The sequence below is a fragment of the Pundamilia nyererei genome, unplaced genomic scaffold (genome assembly GCF_000239375.1).
Source record: "Pundamilia nyererei isolate P.nyererei 1_Seehausen unplaced genomic scaffold, PunNye1.0 scaffold00027, whole genome shotgun sequence".
In the NCBI taxonomy this organism is placed as follows: Eukaryota; Metazoa; Chordata; class Actinopteri; order Cichliformes; family Cichlidae; genus Pundamilia; species Pundamilia nyererei.
The window spans coordinates 4775172-4796913 of NW_005187428.1; the positions used below are offsets into that span (position 1 = coordinate 4775172).

At 38.3% G+C, this 21742-nt stretch overlaps 1 protein-coding gene across 4 annotated transcripts in view; it reads left to right on the forward strand.

The window, feature by feature from the left end:
* The window catches only part of ankrd26 (ankyrin repeat domain containing 26), a 30708-nt gene extending 9385 nt beyond the window's left edge, over nt 1-21323 (forward strand). For 2 of the 4 annotated variants that reach the window (XM_005728216.1, XM_005728217.1), the window contains exons 14-46: nt 1747-1808; nt 1892-1976; nt 2228-2332; nt 2771-2838; nt 2923-2992; nt 3080-3124; nt 3524-3535; nt 3744-4010; nt 4182-4280; nt 4364-4434; nt 5843-6469; nt 7452-7627; nt 7904-8119; nt 8758-8788; nt 8881-9022; nt 9188-9401; nt 10696-10870; nt 11373-11519; nt 11639-12101; nt 12381-12886; nt 13009-13161; nt 13287-13462; nt 13651-13744; nt 13852-13878; nt 14289-14366; nt 14535-14669; nt 14761-14873; nt 16730-16871; nt 17011-17301; nt 17623-17858; nt 18002-18233; nt 20409-20454; nt 20559-21323. In XM_005728216.1, the coding sequence (XP_005728273.1) occupies nt 1747-1808; nt 1892-1976; nt 2228-2332; nt 2771-2838; nt 2923-2992; nt 3080-3124; nt 3524-3535; nt 3744-4010; nt 4182-4280; nt 4364-4434; nt 5843-6469; nt 7452-7627; nt 7904-8119; nt 8758-8788; nt 8881-9022; nt 9188-9401; nt 10696-10870; nt 11373-11519; nt 11639-12101; nt 12381-12886; nt 13009-13161; nt 13287-13462; nt 13651-13744; nt 13852-13878; nt 14289-14366; nt 14535-14669; nt 14761-14873; nt 16730-16871; nt 17011-17301; nt 17623-17858; nt 18002-18233; nt 20409-20454; nt 20559-20686 (5432 nt within the window). In that variant the 3' untranslated portion in view covers nt 20687-21323. The remainder of the gene's footprint in view (nt 1-1746; nt 1809-1891; nt 1977-2227; nt 2333-2770; nt 2839-2922; nt 2993-3079; nt 3125-3523; nt 3536-3743; nt 4011-4181; nt 4281-4363; nt 4435-5842; nt 6470-7451; nt 7628-7903; nt 8120-8757; nt 8789-8880; nt 9023-9187; nt 9402-10695; nt 10871-11372; nt 11520-11638; nt 12102-12380; nt 12887-13008; nt 13162-13286; nt 13463-13650; nt 13745-13851; nt 13879-14288; nt 14367-14534; nt 14670-14760; nt 14874-16729; nt 16872-17010; nt 17302-17622; nt 17859-18001; nt 18234-20408; nt 20455-20558) is intronic. The other 2 variants (XM_005728218.1, XM_005728219.1) reach the window with 2 other exon arrangements.
* Nucleotides 21324-21742: the final 419 nt, after the last annotated feature.

The window sequence follows — 21742 nt, forward strand, 5'->3', positions numbered from 1 at the left end:
AAAAAAAAAAAGTCATTTATTTAAAAATGCTTTGCATTTTAGCTGTAGTGCCGTACAATTGAATGTTGATGTCCAGTAATGTAGCACTGTCCACCAGCTATAACTCAAAAGTGAGATGCAGAGCTGCAAAGCTGTCACTCTTGCCAGACATGGTGTGTAAGAGACAGGCACCCCAGGGGGTTTGCCACTTTGAGCACAAAGAGGATGTAACATAGGCCAGCAGGTGAGCACTAATCACTGTTAGCCTAGGTCACAAGCAGGCCTTCTATAATTACTGGACATTAGTAAACGGATGTAAGCTAAACACGTAAAAGAGTTTTAAGTCATGACCTTTACTTAATTCTTTGTTTCTTTTTTAGACACTATTTTGGCATCTTTTTCAGTCTAAAGTATGTATGGTTAATGGGAAATGTAATAGGATTAGTAGGATTCAGTAGATGAAGTAGCTAACTTGTCAGTAATTTGTCACGATTATTAATTGATTTTATTAACAGAAATACTTTTTATTGAACTTTCATGTAAATGTAACTCTGCTTTCACATCCTTGTGCTAATTTCCTGCTAATGTACAAATCTTTGCATCAAAATTCACTGTTTGTCTTAGAAGAAAATCACAATTTAAAAAAAAAACTTAAAACAGTTAAATCAACAGGGTTTTACTTTTACATTATGCTACATTCCTTTTAGTTACAACTTAATGAAATGAAGGTGTTGAAATAGGGTGTCCTAAATACCATCACTTAGAAGCCAATACAGACTTTTTCTCTAGTCACTGTACCTGCATGACAGATGTGAATGAAACTTGTTACAAAGTACATGACAGGTGTGAGATTCATACAATACAGGTATTTTCAATTTGAAAAAATAACCCTGTGTAGGGACAACATCTTTTTCATTACTCACTGTCTGTACTGGACAAATGTTTGGTGTTTGCGTTGGTGATTTTGGTGCGCCTTTGTGATCTGGACAAATATGCGGACGTGTTGCACAGGCTCACTTTGTTGACGACCTCTGAGTTGGTGTTGGGAGATTCACATCAGCAGCCATTGCATTCTTTTCCTTGGCCTTCATGTATTAGTCATGCTAGAGTTAGTGGTGCGTGTTCAGGTGGCTGAATGAGTTACTTCTGTTGCTTTGCAGCACAGACACAAGTGAGCACTCTTTGCGTATGATTTCATCTTGGTTATAATGTTGTGCTAAATTCAATGTGTTTCTAAACAACAGATGATGATCTTCAGCTTCTACTGTGTCAGACATTAGAAATTTGCAGTGTTTTAACATACTGTTCCTTGTTGAAGAAACTTTATGCTGTGCGGTGCAGCAAAAAGCTGTAATTGACAAATGGTCAGGTGCTAATTTAAGGTGTACTTGATTTGCTTTACTTTGGTACAGCACGCATTTCCAGTATTGTCTGATGAGATTCATGTTATTATGAGAGGCTAAAAATCTTGTATCTCATTCCTGGCTGAATAAAGGATGCATGGAAAAACAAAAACCCTTCCACATTGCAGTTTTAAAGAACATTTTTGCCATCATTTAGTGAGTTATTTGTTTAGCAATGCTCCACTTCTTCACAAAGCTTACCTTAAATAATCAGCCTAGTAAATTTGTTTTGTATAATTTTGTGGACAAACAAAACAACACTTAAACTATAGCTGTAATTACTAGACCTAGGAAATGAAATAAGCTGTACTTAAAAGCCTTTTTTCGTCCTGTTGCTAACCATCACTCTTAATGTTTTAAACAGATTTCCTGTCTGAGCTGGGTCTAGAGGGGGGTGAGGATGACCAGAGTTCATGGAGCTCTGAGGTACAGTAAAGATAAAGTTTTAAATGACATGCAGGATCCAATGTTTGCCAACCTGATTCTCACAGACCAGCCGCAATTTTCAGTCCCACTCAGAAAACCTGAATGTTGACGAGCAGAAACGAGGATTAAATAGTCAGAATGAAGGAGAGAAAGAAGAGATTAAAATGAGTAAGTCTACTTTGTAAATTCCTTTATTTGTTTTGGATTTTTTTTTTTCATATCATTCCAAGCACCATTTCATGCTGCAGAAACAGTGAGACTTAATTTGATCGTAAGTATAGAAAAGTGTTCTTTACTTTGTACATTTTCTCTGTCAGTTCTGGTTCAAGCTTTAACATGATGTGGAATGTGCAGTGCAATATAACTTGTGTCAATCAAAAAGCCTCCAACATTTATTTTTTTTTACGTTTCTTTTGTAGACTTGTTATATGTTCCCTCATTTGTAAGAGGGGATAGAGGCAATAAGATGGCAGTGCTAGAGCCTCGGAGGAGTGTAGGCAGGCCAAGAGTCAGCCAGGGAGGGGGTATGAATATCTTGATTTATAGGTCAGAGGATCAGCATGCAAACCATACCAGAGGCCTGAACTTCACCTCATGATCACAATAATAGAATGCATGCAGTATACTGTACTTCATCCTGCCTGCTGTCCATAAACCTTATTTTGCCAGATTAAGTGGCCCCCAGGGTTGCACTAAGCTTGCTTGTTTTCCACAAGATTTTGGCTTAAATGTTATTCATATTGGCTGATGCTGAACTTGTTACCCAATGAAACACTGCTGGGAGTTGAAATGCTTTTCTAAAGGCTAAGCATGTGTGTTCATACTAATTAACAATGAGCTCATTTGCATGGGAATGCTTTTTACAGAGTTCTGAAAAACTCATCCAGCTTCATCAATGTTGTTTGATTTTTCATAGACGTTGTGTTTTGGCAAATGTAAGTAAGTCATCTTGCCTCTTACAGTTGCCAGCAGCAGTAATGACAATCTTGAAGGTGAACCTGCCGATCAGTACAATAAAGTACAGAAAGAGGTAGGTTAAGCATTTTATTTTATAAAAAATAATATTATCTGTAATTCAGTTAAGTAAAATAATAATATTTTCCCTTTGTACTAGACCGAGAGGGCAAAGTGGGTACCAACTAATGTTTTGAGGAAGCCTGAAGGCGATGTCAGCCGAAAGACAGGTGAATTTATTCAAAATCAAATGAAATAATTTGTTACTGTGAAAACCTTTTTGATTTTTAACACCATGCTTTGCTCCGCTTTTCTAGATTTAATGGAAGAGCTTGATCTGGGTGATGTTGATGATCTGGAAGGTAAGCTGTAACAAGGATTTTTAGATTATACATTGTAGAGTTTGCTGAAAACGAAATAGTGTAATATGGAAAGCAAAGGTTCCATGGATCATAAAAGCAATAACTGGACTCAAGTTACAGTAACACATTTTTAGAACATTCTTGCATCAATTCCTAAGATTTTGCTCCCTTTTCTCACTCCAGGCTCTCTCCTTTTTCTCCCATCTCTATCTGAGAGAACCATATAACTCAAGCATAGCATCAAAAAACCTTGTCCCACCAAATCTGTAACCATTTGCATCATTACATATATGCTGCCTGCAGTTGTGCTGCACACCATCAGAAACTTTTTTTTTTTTTTAGGCTTGTGTTTAATACTGAGTTTTCTATCTTTTATTTTTCTCATTAAACCTTTTTAAGCTCAAAAAGCAGGTCAGTAAAGATAAATTAAGAAACTAACAGTTTTGTAGCTGTGATTTCTTCCCTGAGACCCCAGTAGTAGTTTGGTAGTGTAACAGCCCACCTCTGATCTTTTCCATTGCTGTGCATCAGTGTTCTCCCACTGTAAACTCTAGTCTTCAGCAACAGATTAGGCTCATTTGGTTGAACTGATATAAAGCTTCCTGCATTAATTTGACAGATGCATCGGACTGGGATTCAGCCAGTACTGCCAGTATGGGAGCCCAGTGTGGTCACGGGGTTGCGTCCCCTGTAGTTGAGAAAATTCCAGAGTGCTCCAGTTCATCTGATAAGGACCAGGACAAAGATGATGTTGCCACAGCAGCACTGACGCATCAGAAGGGCATCAGCCCAGACGAGAGACTGCCCAGCACACCCTCTCAAGCTGTTCCTCAGCCCCAACCTCGTACGCGGAAGACGGTCCCTCAGAAACTAGAGAGTGAAGAAGGTAACGCATAGCAAGAACTTTGATGTTCTTTCTTAAACATTGACTTGTTGTTGTTATTATTATGATGATTATTATTGTCATCTTTATTATTCACATGAATAACAATGATTAAAAAAGATATATTCCTAACCTATTCTTGGCGGTTTTCCTCTTTTATTCGTTCTAATTCAGAATCTGATTGGGAAACCGAAAACATAACATCTCGCGAAACAGCTGAAAATGACAATCCACTACAAAATATGGCTGAGCCTCAAGCAACGGTTAAACCAAGTAAGGTTCTTTGATCTTTTTAGCGTTACCTTTTTATGAACTTGTGGCCTTTGCTTTGTCTGATGTCTCTGTTTCTTTATTAGGGTCTGCTGACCCCTCACTGATGGAGAAAGACAGTGAAATCATCACAGAATTTGAAGAGCAGCAACAAAAGGTGAGAAATAGTGGTAAAATGGCCATCCCTACTAATGATTGATTATTTTTGTTTCAGACATGGAAAATAAAACGTACCAAGGCATTCCTAATCAAAGGAATAAACAGCGCAAAATGATATGTTCTGGTAAATTTGTTCACACATATTTATGACATTGCTTCATCATTAGATCATTTGTAATTCTGGTAGACAAAATAAATATGTTAACACCATTGGGCTAACCTCAAATTAACCTCAAAATTACATCATGATATTTCAAGAAAAATCTAAATATTTTTTAAACCAAAATTAATGTTTTATTGAGGTTTGCAGCATTTATAAGTGTAAGTCAATAAAGAGCATTTTCCATTCTTTTTATTTTATTTTATTTTTTATTTATTTTTTAACTGTAGATAACACTGTGGATCTGTTGAATGAAGTTGCCAGCCGCAACAGCGTTATAGTGACACAGTATCATATCCAGTGACACAGCATAAATGTAATGTACAAAAGTAGTCTAGGTAGTGTTTTCCCTGGACATGTTGGGTAAAAGTACAAAAAACTTGTATTACCTTGTACCTCATCAAGAGCTGCTCAGTATTGTCACATTTTGGGTCAAATTTTTTAAGCAGCTGCTTAAAGCCCTCAATTTCCTCCATGTAACCACATCTGGCATTTCAATCAATTTGCCTCTTGCCACATGGAGTGTATCTACTGAGTTCTCCATCAGTACTTGCTGGAGTCTTTGTTTACACTCCATCAGCTGCTGGTATCTATTCCTTTGTGGTGCGTTTTTGCCTCATGTTGAAAAACAAGTTGTTTCTACATTTAGCAGCAGCAGTTTAAAAAAGTATAAGTGCTATGTTTTTTCAGAGGTTGTTGAAGTATCTCCCACATGCAGCTGTTTCTCTATAGCTACACTAGGGAACATAAATGTATGATGCTATTGCAATGATATGCAAAATGACATTTTTATATCACATAAAAACATACTGGAATTATCATGGACAAATAAAATTACACAACCCCAAAAATGGAATTTATCCTATACTCTAAAGAAAGACCACTGCCTCTTTCAAGCTTGCAGGTGGCACACACATTATTTTGTCTGACATCCTGATTTGAGCTGCTGATTCTATTTGACTGCATATGGTTTCCTGACAGCTTTACTGTGTTTACTACTGGCATGTTTACCATGCCAGAAATCACTTATTTCAGTTTTAGAGTCTAAAAAGAAAAGGGTCAGTCAAGATATCAAGTATGTTATTTAATAATCCTGTAAACATGAGTATTTTCTATGATGAAAATATAGGAAGAAGAATGAGAATGCACTGTTGCCTGAATATTTTCTCGAATATTTTATCAAGTCTCGGTTTTTGCATTTTTGTCTTGTCTGTTCTTTGTTTTATGTCCACTCATGCCATCAAAGGAGAAAGATGATGCAGTAGATAGAAGTGAGTTAGAGCTAAATAAATCTGACAATAGAAAAAAGGATAACGAGTTTAGAGATCAGTGCAGTGCTGGAGAAAGCGGTGGCGTGCCATGGGAAAAACGTTATGAGAAGCTCTGGGTAGAGGTGGAGAAAAGAGAGGTAAAGTCCACCTTCAAGAGTGTCGCTGGTGAATTAAAAGAAAAGTTTGGAGAACTGTTTAAATCAAGACATGACATCAGAGAAGAACAGGCCACAGCTGGCTCCGCCTCTGCAGAAGAAGATTCAAGTGATGAAGAAGATGGGGAAGTCATTGAGCGTCCTACTGCGAGAGCAAGAAGCACTCCCCTTATCACCATAGCTGAGCAGAGAGAGTCTGGACCAGAGGACTCTGCAGCTGAATCGAACGTAAACTCCTTATGCGAGGACAGGATGAAGGAGCAACCAGCTTGTGATGGCACCATCACAAGCCATGCTGATTTACGTCAAACTGAGGAGAATACTGCAAGTTCAGAAGACGATCTCAACGAATTTGGTATAAGTCAGCCTCCCTTCAGACATTCAGCACCCGTTCCCGGTGTTTCTGGTGAAGAGTTGGAAGAGGACGTGGAAAAGTTTAAACTTGAGGTAGGGATGCTGAAGGTTGTCTTCCTCGATATGGAGAAAGAAAAAGCCCAACTTCAGAAAGAGGTAGAAGATGGCCGCCCCATCCGTAGTTCCTTTTGTCTGCCTCGCTTTCTCTTTTTCTCATGTCATTCATATACTTCATTTCCTTCTTTTACTCACCTGTTTCCAAGGGCTCAAAGTGGCCGTTCATCGTAGGTGTGTGTGCGTATGTGTTTGGGGGGGCTGTAAGATTTTCCATGTCATATATGTTGTCTGTAGATCTCATTTCAAGTAGAAGTGAGGTTGCATGTTTCTCAATGAATATTTGTGTCTTTAACACACCTTAAAAAAGGTAGAATTGTTTGAAATTCATTTTCAGTACACCCACCCATCTGGTACCATTTTGTCGATTGTCCTTCTTGATTGCACTTTGACATTACACAAAGGGCAGTCTTGTGTTTTCTTTTGTCATGTCTAGCTTTCTGCTTTGCATGAGTTTTGCATGTATTGTTACATCGGTGTTGTATGAATTCTCTGTTTTTAGGTTTTGTATGAGGTTTGAATAAATAGAGACCTTCTTGGCTCTAAAAAGAATCACCATAGTGATGATATAAATGTGTTGTTGTTTATTGTCTTTTTATGCATGCAATGCTTCAGTTTTTCTTTGTGCTTGTCTTTATTAAGAGGTATGAGGATTGTATTTTGGTCAGCCTTTTGAGTTATTTGCTGTTTTTCTGTGGAAACTGATATGAACTTTAACTCTTTATTTAAAGTTGATGACATTTTCTCATTTTAGTTTCCAAGCATTGCAGTACATGGAAAATATGTCCTTATAATTACATTAAAGGTGTTAGGTCTCCAAAGGGAAGGGTGGCACTAAATTATGTATGACAAAATGAACAAGTACCAACTCCAAAATGCATCTTAAAAGGCTGGACCAAACCTGTTACAGTTAGAGTAAATGTCTAAAGGCCAGCTATCAAATATTTACTTTTTCCCTCAGATTGGAGAAGGGAGAACAGAAATCGAGGTTGAGGTACAAAAATCAAGTACTTCCCAGGTTACTAGTGGAATAGCATTGGAGGAAACTGGTATGGGGAAACCTGAGACCAGCTTAGGATGCATGTCAAATCAAGCTGAAGCACTTGACCAGGAGCAGCAGCCCGAGGCCGCCATGAGGTATGTGCAGTTTTGCTTTGTAGATTCACAGTTATCGTCAGTAGATGTTAACGATTGCTCCCTTTATTTCAAAGCAATACGTGCACAATCCTCTAATCAGATGTTGGGCTTTTGATATATTTTTTTTTCTTCTAGCATAGAGAGTCCAGTTTTAAGTTGTTTTTGTTTTGTGATGTCTCAAAGGTTTTTTTTCTTTTCTTTTCCATTAAAAATTGATACATTGTTGCATTTAAAAAGCCACATGTCGCTGATTATCAGATTTATTGCTCTCTGTAGCACCAACAGGGCTCCAGTGCAATTGCATCTCCCAGTCCAGCTAACCTGCATTAGCAACAAACAAGAGAAGCAAGCTGTAGTGGAGACTTTACAGTCAGAGTTGGTCCGAGGGGCCCGGGGCAGCAGAGCCCCTCAGACCAACACACATATTAATGGAGATCCTCTCTGTGTGTTTGACGATGGCACTTTAAGTGAAGTGTCGGATGATGAAGGAAGGTATATATACAGTATGCCCTCATATGTATCAGTTCTACCTCTCTGTCACTAACCCGTAAGGTATGTTCAGACTGAACGCAAAATAAATTATATACGCAGCACAAATCTGTATATAGCCAGAGGAAAGTATTGAATAGGTGTGATATGTCAAATATTCAGTCTAGGTGCAGAAACTGAAGATTCTTTGGATAGTTTTTGTAAAACTTGCACTACTTAATATAATAAACCTTGTATATTTGTACATTTTATACAAGAAACATAAAAATAAAAAGGAGAGGCACGTTATTTATTAGGCACGTTATAAGATCATGTTTGAGCATTAATGATTTGTTAGAAATAAACCCAGATAATTTTGTATCACTGAAGTGGTAAAATTTGCTTGAATAAAAAAAACCCAGGTGACAAACATTTTGCCTTAAGTCTGAACAAAGCTTTACAATGTTGGATCTTACTGATGATTAGCATGCATTTGTTCTTTATTCTTTTCACTCTTTAAACTAACTGCTACCTTCCTATTACTGGATCGTATACTGCATTATACCAAATACACTTCCAATAACTTGTCTCAGAATTAAGGAACATCCACATTATTTTTCTGAATGACATGATTTTCTTCTTCTTTGCGTTGCTTCGCTCAGTTTGGCAGCCAGTGGACCAAAGAACGATAAGGTAAGACACCAGTTCATACCTTGAAATGAAAGTTTGAACACAGTGAACAGAAAATGAGTAATGTTAATGTTACTTATTGTTTTGATATTCAGGACCGTGAAGAGTTGGGAATGGCAGAAGATTTTGATGAACTCACTCAGTCCTCAGACACAGCCACAGATGATGCTGATTCACCCGCTACAGGCTACAGTCACGCCTCCCTCCTCATTAAGAAACTGGACTCAGCAACTTTGGGTACCGATTCACCTTTTTCCACACATAAGTTAACTAATAAGTCTTGCTTTTTAGGAGTTTGTGACACAAGTTGTTTATATGTAACCTACCTTTGAAAGCAAGACCTTCTGTGTGCCGTGAACATAATGAAACTCCCATCCAGCCTCCATCTGCTGTGTGTCACAGACTCAACATGTGTAGTGAAGCTGCAGAACATTTTCCATGAATATGAGCGCTCCATCAAGAAGGGAAAGGATCGGCATAAGTACTTGACTGATAAAGTGGTCCTGCTGGAAACTGAGAGACGAGACTTGAAGAGCTCTTTGGAGGACATTAAAGATGCCAAGTCTGCCATGGAGCGGGTGCAGTTGGAATTACAGACTGAAGTTACAAATCTCAAGTAATAAATAAGTCCATTTATTTTATTTTATTTATTTTCAAAAAACTGGAGCACTCTGTAGCCATTGCTTTACAGCTTCCTATCTACTGTTTTGCCCCTTTTAGCTTTTCAGAATAAATTTAGACTCAATTAATTGGTCAGTGCTAGGGGTGGGTTTTGATAATCGATTTTCTGATTTAAAATCGATTTTAGCTTAAATAACGCGATATCAATTCATTAAATCTGAATCTTTTTTAAATATAAATGTATTTTCCCCGACACTCAGACTCTCAGGTTAAACCTCACAAAACTATGTCAACAACCACCAAACAGCTGAAACAGTAAATGAGAGCAGGAAAACAGAATCTGCAAAAAGATACAAAGCGCGCACCCAACGCATCAAAACCAGTGAGATGTCAGCTTTCTCACCTGACGGGACGCACCGTACACAGACATGCCGTCGGTGCTGGACGCCGACATCTGACAGATTCTGATGCTGCAGGTTTTGTCGCTCTTCAACTAAAATTCACTGAACCAGCAGCAAAAGAAGCAAAACTACGCTTCACATTTCGCTTCACGTAAACATCGTCATCAGTTCCCTCTTACTTTTGCTGTTTTGGCACAGCTCTTTCTCTCTCTGTGTAATTTAAGAACAGTTTACCATCTCAAATTTTTGTTTTCTGCATTATTCGCTTGCTTTTTACCCACCAGTCTACTGTTGTTTACAGCGCTGTCAGCCGCAGTTGTTTTTTTAATTAATTAATTTATTTAAATGACTTCTGATAAGACTGTCTGAGGCAAAATTGAATCGAATCGTGGACTGAATCGGGACCTTGTGAATCAGAATCGAATCGATTCTAGAAATCACTAAGGATACCCAGTCCTAGTCAGTGCCATCTCAGCTCATGGGGTTGCTGACAGGGAAACAAACCCCCCACATACACACCTTTTTCCATCCAGATAATCACCTACAGAAAAATATAAATCACCTTCATTGGCATGTAAAGAAGCATTTTAATAAACTTTCGTAAACGTCCAATGTAAAGTTAAAAAAAACAAACAAGCACAATAACAAAACAAAAACAAAACAAAAACTGGTGTTGAGGCAATATTGTACCACAATTGAATTGTATAAGGCACACAAGGCAGGCGGGGTTCAAAGTCAGGATCAGGTTGTATACTACATGCTAAGGGTGAACTTCAGCAGGTAGTCTTGACCATAGAACAACATGAACAGCTTTGTCGATCTTTTTAATGTTCTTACTGTTTATTTTGATAATGCTGACTTGAACTTTATGACTGACACATTGTGCAGATTTCAGCTGAAACAAGAACAGGAGAATCACCGCCACACCACCATGAAGTACAGTACCGCTGCCGATAAGATGAGGAGGATGGATGAGGAACATCAGAAAGAAATTCAGGAAATGCAGAAGGTGCACATGAACCTCGAGCTAGAGATTAAAAGACTCATTAACAACATGAAACAGGTACATTTCTTAAATTCCTTTTTTTTTTTTTTTGTGAAAGTAAAACTGTGAAAATGTGTTTTTTATCTCATTATAATTATTGTATTGTATTTACTACCGTTGTCATTGTATTAACTGTTTAAGCCATAATTCAATCATGTGAAAAAAAAAAAAAGTACACTGTTTCAGGTTTGACATATCAGGATATAGCAAACATGAATTTGTCTTTACAAGGTTTTAAAATTAGTATTAAATATCTAATTAAAAAACAAAACATGACATATTGCACCATATTATTATTTATTTAGGCGGTAAATTGTGAGCGGTAGTTCGTAGTATTTCTTTTGTTTTAGTTTTGTTTCAGATCTACTTTTATTTTCAAATGATTATGGAATTTGCATGGTATTATTTTTAATACTAATTAATAACATTTTTTTTTTAAATTAATGTTGATGTAATAATGACTTTCAGTATTTTACGTTATTGGTGTATTTATTTATTGTCTAACATGTCATCTGTCTAGCTTGAACAGGCCCACAATGAGACGCAGAGACTGCTGGCTCAGGAGCGCAGTGCACGCACCCTTCAGGAGAATCTTCTGAGCAGCCATCTGAGGAAGAACCAAGAGATAGAGGAGGAAAACAAAAGAAACATGATCAAAAGCAGTGAAGTAATCATCATTTTAGAACTTTTTTTGTTGCCTTTAAGTTTTGAAAATTTAGTTTAAATGTCTTAAGGATTTAAAAAAATTTCAATGTTTAATACATTTGGAAATCCTGACGTCCACAGGTCTTATCTCAGCTCACTGAAGCCAGTGACAGGGAGCGAGAGTTACTGCAGCAGACTGCTTCCTTACAGGAGCAGCTCACCCTCCTGAGGACAGACTTTGAGCGTTTGCAGACTCAAAGCAGTCTGAACGAGAGCCATCTTATAGAGGCGAGGGAGATACTGAAAGAAGAGCTTGAAGAGGTACGACGGGAATCCCAGCTTAACAATGAAACCATGGCCCAAGTTGTGTTCAACTGCAAAAACCAGGTTACAACCCTTAAATCTGAACTGGCAATAACAACGTCCCGTCTAGAAAACGAACGTCAGATTCATGAAAAACTGGAGGAGGAGGTTGAATTGAGTCGTGCTCGTCTGGCTGCAGCTGTAAAGGATGCCGAGCTTTGTCTCGCATCTAAGTCAGAAACTGAGAAGGCTCTGCTCCGGGAGAAAGAGGAACTTCACCGTCTCAAAGACAGATTCACTGGTTAGTTAGACCATCAATATCACCAAGCAACAGAATTTTATAAATCAGATTTTTTTAAAAAACACACATTTAGTCAACTAGGCAAGTATTTTATGCTTTCTGTCAGACTCCTTCTGTTCCTAGAACCATGTGAACCACTCTTATGGCACACCCATTTGCAATAGCAGAATATGAATATGTCAGGTTTTATTTAGAGACAGCTGTTTCAATTAATCTACACCAGTTAGAGGATTCACTCACATGGTATTTTGAATTTGTCTCTTGCATTTATTCCTAAAGGTGAATCAGCCAGTCAGCGTGAGGAAGTCAGTAGCCTGTCCCAGAAGTTGGCCAAGGCAGAGTCCCAATCAAACAGCATGGAAAATGAAGTTCATCGTACCACCATGCAGCTGACGGAGAAGGGCGTACTGCTGGAAGTGCTACAGCGGGAAAAGGACCAGGCAGTCGCTCGTGTCAAGGAGCTAGAAAAGGCTCTGCAGACTCACAGGGAGGAGGTCAGCTGTAACAAAGCACGTCAAGAGGCTACACAAGAGCGGCTAGTTCAAACGCAGAGCGAAGCCATGTTACTAAGACAACAGCTAGAAGAGGCCCAAAACAAAGGTGCTGCAAAGGAGCGTGCTGTGACAGATGCTCAAGAGCGCTTCAGTGACATTTTGTCCAAGCTGCGCTCTGACTGTGAAGAGAGGGTACAGTTACTGGAGGACAGAAATAAGGAGCTCGCCAGTAAGGCGGTGGATCTCCGCGATCAGGTCTACAAGTTGGAGGAAGACAAGAATGAAAGAGAGGTAAGATTGAGAATAAGAAAGATTACCTTACTCCTTCTCCAGAACCACTTTTAGCCTTTCTTCCACATATCAATTAAAGCATCCCTTCAAAACCTCCCTTTCTCTGAATTCTGCGTGCACAGACTAGTCTGAGGCAGCTGCAGCAGGAACTCGCCGACTCACTCAAAAAGTTGTCAATGAGCGAAGCGTCTCTGGAGGTCAACACGCGCTATCGCAATGACCTGGAGGAAGAGAAGACTCGGCTGCTCAAAGACCTGGACAGACTCAAAGGAAAGGTATTAGTGGGAAATGAGGCCAACTCAACTTTGACTTAAATTAGATGGTTTATTATCTATATTTTTAGGGTATAGGGCAATGGTGTGGTGATGCTGATGATGTGGATGCGGTTTCTGTCATGCAGCTGGAGGAAAGTGAGGATGAGTATGTACAGGCAGAGAGACGTATTAACAGCCTGAAGAGCAGTTTGGAAGAAAGGGAAAAGGAACTCTCAACTGCTGCTCAGAAACTCCAGGAGGCGCTGTCTACCTCAGCTGCTTCTGACACCACGATCAAACAGCTGGAGGATGCTGTGCAGAGGTACTTACCAACACATCTTATCCAGATATACATTTGAGTTTTCAGTAGATATCACACATACAAACATTAAATATAACATAGTTGGTATTATAGAACAAGCCAACCTTATCACACATAAATAAATATATATTATAATTTAATTCTATCTGATAGAAGCATCTTCAGCCATATCTTTTATGTCATGTCAGGCTGGAGATTGAGAATGCCAGACTAGAAGCTGCTGCGAAGCAACAGTCCAACAAAATTGATGCACTGCAGAAAGGAGCTCAGGAAGCTGCCGCGGTGAGTAGTCAAAGTCCTGACACACACAGGGTGTTCATAATTTGCCATATCTACTAGTTTTTGCAGTGGATCATTATTGTATTTTAAGGTTTGCAATCTTTTTCCAGCTATCTGGCTGCTCACCTGGAGGAGGGGTTGGTATTGTGGATGTAGACTTAGCTTTTCCTGTGTGGGATCACATTTTATAGTTTCCAAAAAAATATAAGTAATGAAATCAGATTGTATTTGGATGAAGTTTTTTGGTGCTTAATGAGGATTCCTGCTACACCAGGAATCCAAAAATAAGCAAATAGAGAAGAAATATCTTTGGTTTTGTTGAGTTTTTCTTGTTGTCTGAAAAACAAATGCTAATGCAAAATGTTCTCACTTTACTCTGATCTCGGTGTGTGGGGTTTTCCATTCTGTGTATTCTTGGGTTGCATGGTGCATGTTACTTCCTTTAGTTTTCTCCTTTCCAAAATAATGAAGAAAAGTGTAACAGCGTCACCAGAAAACCAAAATTCATCGTTAGTGTCCATTTAAGAAGCTTTTCTCATTTCTGTAGGTTCGAAGTCACTTGGAGGACATGGTTACGAACCTCCAAAGCAGTAAGATGACCTTGGAAGACCAACTGAATAGAGAGGTTGGTGGCATATTCTGTTTCCTCACTATTAAAACAGTTGCTTTCAATTTCTTACTCTAGTCCTCTTTTAAAATCTTTATATACGTACGTACGTACGTACAGGAGCTCCCATCTACAGATTTCCTGTTTAATAGATATATATATTTTTTGTCTTTTTTATTTCTTCAGGTCCAGAAGCAGAGCTTGCTCTCTCACACAGCCCAGGACTCTCGGGCCTTGTGGGAGGAGGAGCTAAAGGGCCGCTCTAAGTTGGGAGTACGATTGGCAGAACTTGAAAAGGAAAAAGGAGAACTGAACAGCCAGGCCAGCAAGCTTACACCTCTGTACACAGCCTAATGTTATGAAAACTGAGATCTAGGACTCGTGAGTTATCTGGCTGTTGTTTGTGTTGCAGATGGAGATCGAAAAGAAGAAAGCCAAGAAAATAGCAGAGCAGAAGAAAGCTGTTGATACTCGTCTGGATCAGGAGATAAAAAGAAACACGGAGCTTCAAAAAGAAATGTACAGGTGACCCCTAACTTTCTCCTCGTGCCCTCCTTACCTTTGGCAGCGCCTTATTGTGCTGTTTAGGTACACCTAGGATCCAGTAGATTGCAGCCTTTCCTTGCTTTTGTGACTGTGGTGCACCAGTGTCTGTATTCGGAGTAAGGATGTGCTTTTTTTTAATTCCCAGACAAAATGTTTGTTTATAACAAGACTTTCTCTTTAACTGATGATTTAGGATTTGTATTTGAGTTTGTATTAGAGCTGGGCGATAGAACGATAACGATATGTATCGCGATATAACTTTTACTCGATAGAGAAATTAAGCTATCGCGATAGACCTCGCCGCTCTTGTCCTCTTAAAATAAAAAAAATAAAAAATAAAAAAAGGTCAGCCAATCCAAACTAAGTAGCGCAGAGCCGAACCAATCACAGCCGCAGCGTCACGTCGCGTGACTTGTTACGTACAGCACAAGTGCCAAGCCGCACGTGTGTTTGTTTGGGAAGCAGCCAGCGTGTAATGGAGGAAATGAGTGTGCCGACTAGAAAAATCAACCGAGCGTGACCGAAGAGAAAACAGATGATGGTTCCAATGCCGGAGAGATTGTCAAACGGAAGAGCCAAAGAAGTTCCGTAGTGTGAAGGTATTTCGGCTATTTCAAGTCTGACAAAAAATAGAGTAGCGTGCACTGTAAATGTGCCGAAAGCAAGTCTGGAAATACAATAAACTGGTGCATGCGTCACACTGTGCGCCACGTTATTGTTTCGGTGAAATGAATTTCTACAATACTGTTACTGTTAATTCTACTCTCTGCAGTGTTTAAATGCTTACATATACACACAGTTACTGTCCCTCCACACTTACGACTCGGTTCTGCTTCTATGCCGCAGCTTTGTTTACTTTTTCCCACCGAGGCTTCTAGACTTCTGATTGGCCAACATTTCTGCACGGTTAGGAATCTAGCGCCACCTGCTGCTTTGGCATGTTCATAGCAGCGTTTTCCTTCATTTCTGCCTTTATGTGTGGACGGGATTATTTTTTAAAACGAAAACGGAAAATCTCCGTTTTCAAAAATACGTGTGGACGTAGCCTCAGTCTCTGACTGGAAGTGCTAATTCGTCATTCGGCTTTTGTCAGACTAAAGTAACTGTTAAAACTGTTTGAAAAGCTAAGCTATACAACAAGGAGAGATTGAGAATTTCCTTTTAGTTCTCAGTTTATTTGATATTGACAAAAGTTAGTCAGTTTTGTCTGTTCTTCTGTAAAACAAACTAAGATTTATTTTTAGAATTAATATTTTGTTTCTAAGTGGAATTTACAATTTAGTCTGTTTCGTTTGTTCTATTTTGAAACTTAAACGCTTTAGCGGCTGCCTTTTGTGTATTTTGCAATATTTGCTTTTATTTATCTGAAAAAGTCTCATGTTCCTTAAGTACATCTACCCTGTTGAACTTATTATGGGAAATAAATATTTAAATAAAAACAAGCTGCTGATTATTTCACATTTTACTTGTGAGCAACGGCACATTTAAATCTGACAAATATAGTTATTTGGCTTATATCGTGATAGATATCGTTATCGCCTGAAATGAAAAAAACATATCGTGATATGAAAAAATCTCATATCGCCCAGCTCTAGTTTGTATTAAACATCTCTGTTTTTTGTGGGATACAGTTACCTTAACTTTGTTGTATGATAACTGGCCTGATTTTTTAAAAAGAAAATCACAACTTAAATGACTTACTAATGAAGTTTATGCTTTAATTGATGTTTGTAGTCATTTTCAGTTTTAGGTCAGATCATTGGATTGGTTTGTTTTGATAAATGCTTTGTCTTTATTTCTCTATGTGAAATTGACTTTGTGTTTATGGATTTAAGGCTGCGAACCTTATTGAAGACTGCAAAAAAGAGAGTGCGCGATCAAGACGCTGGTGGTGCTGAGTTTGGCTCTCCTATGAGCAGCATGCGGATGGATCTGGGCAGACACACTGAGGGGCACTTTGGGCGAATGAAAGACAGGGTTTGTCCATCTGACACAGCAGATTTAAACCTTTCCAGTATTACCCAATATCTTACAGAACATTCTATGGCTCTATCGTCACTCTCCTACAGGTAGCTTTATACATCAGCTGTCAAACATTGGCCTCCTTTATCCTCAGGTGGACGATTTGCAGGTGCAGTTGGAGAAGGAAGCATCTCTTCGCAGACAGCTAGAGAAGGTGAACGAGGAGCTCAAGGATCAGGTGACTTCCTTGAAGAGCATGAGCCACAGTAATGATTTGCTTGAGAGGAGTAAGAGGCAGTTGGAGGAAGAGGTACTGGACCTAAGACGCCGAATGGAGACTGCTCAGGTTGAGCAGAGCCACGTGGAGCAGTACCGGCGCGATGCAGAGGAAAGGGCTCGGCAAGAAGTACAACAGAAGCTGGAGCAGGTTAACCTGTTCCTCCAGGTACCAAGCTACAGCATGCACAACGGGAACACAAATACAAAAACTTAAAATAAATACATTTTAAAAATGAGCATAATACAATTAGAATGAGTGATAATGATAATGTAGCTGGTGTGTGAATGACATATGTACATGGTTTCTGTGATTACTATATGCCTGTCCATTGTATCCAGTTTCCATAAAAAGTGAAACTCTATGCAAATAAAGAATGATGTAGTTATTATTTAATATATATTATTTAATCCAATATTTAATTAAAAATAGTAAAAAGACATGGCCTAGAGATCTGATTTATAATATTTGTTTATGTTTTTGTTCCAGTCCCAGGCTGCATCACAGGAAGCACTCGACCAGATTAAAGCTGCCAATGAAGCTAGCCTGCGCTCTCAGCTGGAGCAGCGAATCCGGGAGCTGGAGGGGGAATTGGGCCGGGCCCGCACTTCCCAGCAGGAGAGCGTTAACCAACGCGAGTCTTCACGCACAGAGCTTGAGAGATTCCGCCAACTATATACAGAAGAACTGCACCTACGCAAGTCTCTGGCTGCTAAATTAGAGAGGTCAGAAGATCTTACCAGATGTTCCATGTGATACTTTCAAAATCAGTGCTTGTGTCTAAAGCTGAATATGTCATTAAATCAGTAGATGCAGTCAGCTGGTGTGATCATGCAGGGAGTTTGAATTTGTTGTTTTCCATCCGCAGGGCCAACAGTCGGCTTGCAGAAGCCAATTCCAAGTTGCTCAATGAGCGCAGCAGGTCACTGATCACAAATGGCAGCCTTGGAGCGCCATCGCTTGACTTTAGCTCTTTGGCTTCACCAGCCAACTATGGAGCCTCACTTGGGCCCCTCAACAGGAATCTTGGTCTGGGATTCTCTCTCCTCAACCCTGTGGCTGAGGGACAGAACAGCAGGGTGGAGGACTACTTAGCCAAGGTCTGCATTAATCATTAATGTGCGCGCTCACTCACTCATGACGATTGCAGGGAATTGTTTTTTTTCTGTAGACTAGTTATCTATATTGAGCCAATTCATTTTCATAGTCATGGCATCCATGGTGTTATTTTGTAACTACCGGCATTCAGAAATGTTGCTTTTTCCCATGTTAGTGTGTTGTTATGTTGTCATAACTGCAGAGAACATCTCTGGCTGTTTAGGTGTTTTATCTCAAGTATTTTAGATTGAGAGAAAACATTCCTATAGATCTAAAGCTATTTTATTTTTTTTCTTTTCTCCTCTTTTCTGTTCTTTTCCTCCTCTTGCACAATTTCTGTCTCTAGCTACTATTAAAGTACTTTACATCTAATCTTCTTTTATTTCTCACTGTTTTAGCTTCTAGCTCAAAAGTCTGTCTCTCACCTCTCCTCTCTTCAACCAGACTCATAATAAGGTGTGTAGATGTGTTTAGCTCAGTCCAGTTGGCTACTGTTTTCCTCTATCTTGCTTATGGGATTACTATGGTTCTTTTTCCTCGCAAACATTAATGTTTGGGATCAGCACAGGGAAAATTGATTAAAAAAAAAAAATCAAATCCACTGAGATTTCTCCATGAATGTCTCTGTCCCTTACCCAGTTATGGGTTATTTGGAAAGGTAAAGGAAAATTAAGGTATTTATAAATACCTTAATATAAAATATGTTATGTTATGTCAAATGTAAGTATTTTTTATAGCATTAAAATAATAAAACAAAAAATATTACCAGGGTAAATGCTTAAATATAAAAATGTGTTGGGGTTTCAAAAATGTGAAGAAAAAAATTACCAAAAAAAAAAAAAAATCATAGAAATCATTTAATTTTACCTGTGAGCTGTGACTGTAGTAAGTCAGTGTGCCAGCAGACATCTTAAACGTCTTTGCTTTCAGTGAACTTTCTCTTTGCTCTTTATTTGTTTAGTAGATTAGAGATAATGTGGCTCTTTGTTTCATACTCGTATAATATTATATGAGTATATTTTGCTTTGAAACCCAAATGATCTGTATTTATCATACAGCACCTTATTCCAAGCATGTGATAAAGGACAGAAACAGCCGATTAAGATACAAAGAATCATAAAGATCATGATCAAATGAATAATCAGTCACTATAAGATGTACCAATTTGTTGTCTGACACAACAACACACTAACAATTGTATTTGCATTCTGAGGAGGTAGGACAGGCATAAATATTACCAGCATATATCCAACCCTGGTCAGTATAAAACAAAGATGTAGCTTCTGGGTCAGAAAAATTAAGCCAATTAAGAAGTGCCTTAAATTCTATCTAAAGGCAACAAGATGGCGATAGCGTGCCGTTTCTCAGTTCCCTCCCTCCTCATCACATTCGTTTTTTGCAAAAAGGATGTCAACAGAAACAATCATGTTGAGAATCCAGTGGTTGGCGTCACAAAAGCTACATCAGTCTTTTTTTTTTAATTTTTTATTTATACGAAGTATGGATACGAGTCCTTAAAGGTTTTATGATATTATTACACAGCACTGCACTTAAAGCACCAGTCACACAGGCACAGACAACAGTTAGTGGCCACCATGGGGAAAATGTTTGCTCTCCAACAGCTTTGAGATGTTAGAGCAGGGGTGTCAAACTCAAATACACAGTGGGCCAAAATTCAAAACTAGAACAAAGTCGCGGGCTAACATTAATATTTATTGAAGATCTAGATATAAAAATGAATCTTGTCTTATGGACTCAAACAGGTTTTGCTGAAAAACTGAATATGGAACAAGCAAGGCTTAATACTAAACGATATATATATATATTAGCTGTATAATACCAGTAGGCCAGCTCTAATAGTAATTTGGTATGGCTTCGCGGGCCAAATGTAATTAGGCTGCGGGCCAAATTTGGCCCGCGGGCCAGAGTTTGACACCTATGTGTTAGAGGATCAGCTGTGTGACTGCGGCTGAAGGTGCAGCTTGCATGGTTGGCATGTTTTGCTGTGTTTCATTTACGTGTACTGACTTTCTTGCAGTGTTTTTCCACTATTTAATGTTTGTAATATTGAATCATTGTGCAAAATGTTATTCATGTGTCTGCTGCTTCTTAAAATGTCTTAATACTTGATGTTAAGACCATATTTATTTTCTAACTACAGCTTTCTCTTTTTTCAGATGCAGAGTGAGTTGGATAGAAGCATAACAAAGGAATTAAACAATGGTGAGCGCTGTGAAACTAGAGAGATGACAAAAGCACAGTGGCATTGTCTCTTATGAACCAGAACCTGCATGTAGATGTAACTGTGATCTGTCTTTGGTCCTCAGCCACAGCAGAGCTGGATGTTGCCTCCGCCCGTATGTCACCTGTGGGATCTCCCAGAAGGGAGTTGGACCCAGTTAGCAGAGCAACGCAACAGTACTTGGAGGTACTGAAGAAGAACAGTATGATCTGACCGTCATCTCGTTTCAATCAGACACCATCTTTCAGCCAATAAAAACACCTGAATGTTGTAAATCTCCTCTCAGTCCTCTTTTATAGAAACATAAATACTGCACATTGCACTTAACACCTCAGGATCAAAGGACGAGTCATATATGTGATAAGATTTATATATCTCAAAGCATGAAAAGTATTTGAAACACAGTTTAGTTTTTATTTTGTTTGTGCATATTTTGGCATTCATACGTGTGTATTTACAAATGTGCTTGTAAGCATGATTAAGATATTTGCCATGATATTACATTTTTGGTACATGCCATCAAATGGTGCAATATCTCTCTTATTTTAGTGCTGTGTTTATTTTTATTTATTCTTTTTCTTTTTTTAATGAACACTATATACTTGAACAAGACAAGCTGGAATACTCTCCGGCTATAGAAACAGGGTCACTGCGCTTCAGCTTTTTGTTGGCTTGTTTTTAAAAGTCACTAAGAGTAAGCTTTTTCCCATTACTTGTATATGTTGTAACAAAGATGGAATAACTAATGTATAGACATCATATTCTGTCTAAAGATGTTCACGTAATATTTTGTAATTGGAGCAACTGTGTAGTATTTTTGTGAACTATAATTAAAAATCCTCCCAATTTACAGTGTTATGAATCATTTCATTCAAATGCTGTCAGACCCTTAAGCAGTATTGCAAATCATTTTCTTTGCTTATGATTCTGAACTGATAATATTTTTGCTTTTTGGGTAGATGCTGTTATAGTATTTTTACAGTGTCTGCATTCAGTGAGTGTAAATATTTATTATAATTTTATTTTATAAATATGTTGTGCAGCTAGTTTTAATCCAGTGATGCAACAATTCACCTTTAGAAATAAATATATATATATAATTTTTTATTTTATTTTATTTTTTTAAACCCTCAAAATCCATCAAATTGACCAGCAAAGACAAATAATATTCAAATATACTGATAAACTTACCTTTAATGTTAACATTTAATATAACAATATTACTTATCACCAAAACTGTCAAATAAGCCTAAATTTGGGTTTTTCTAA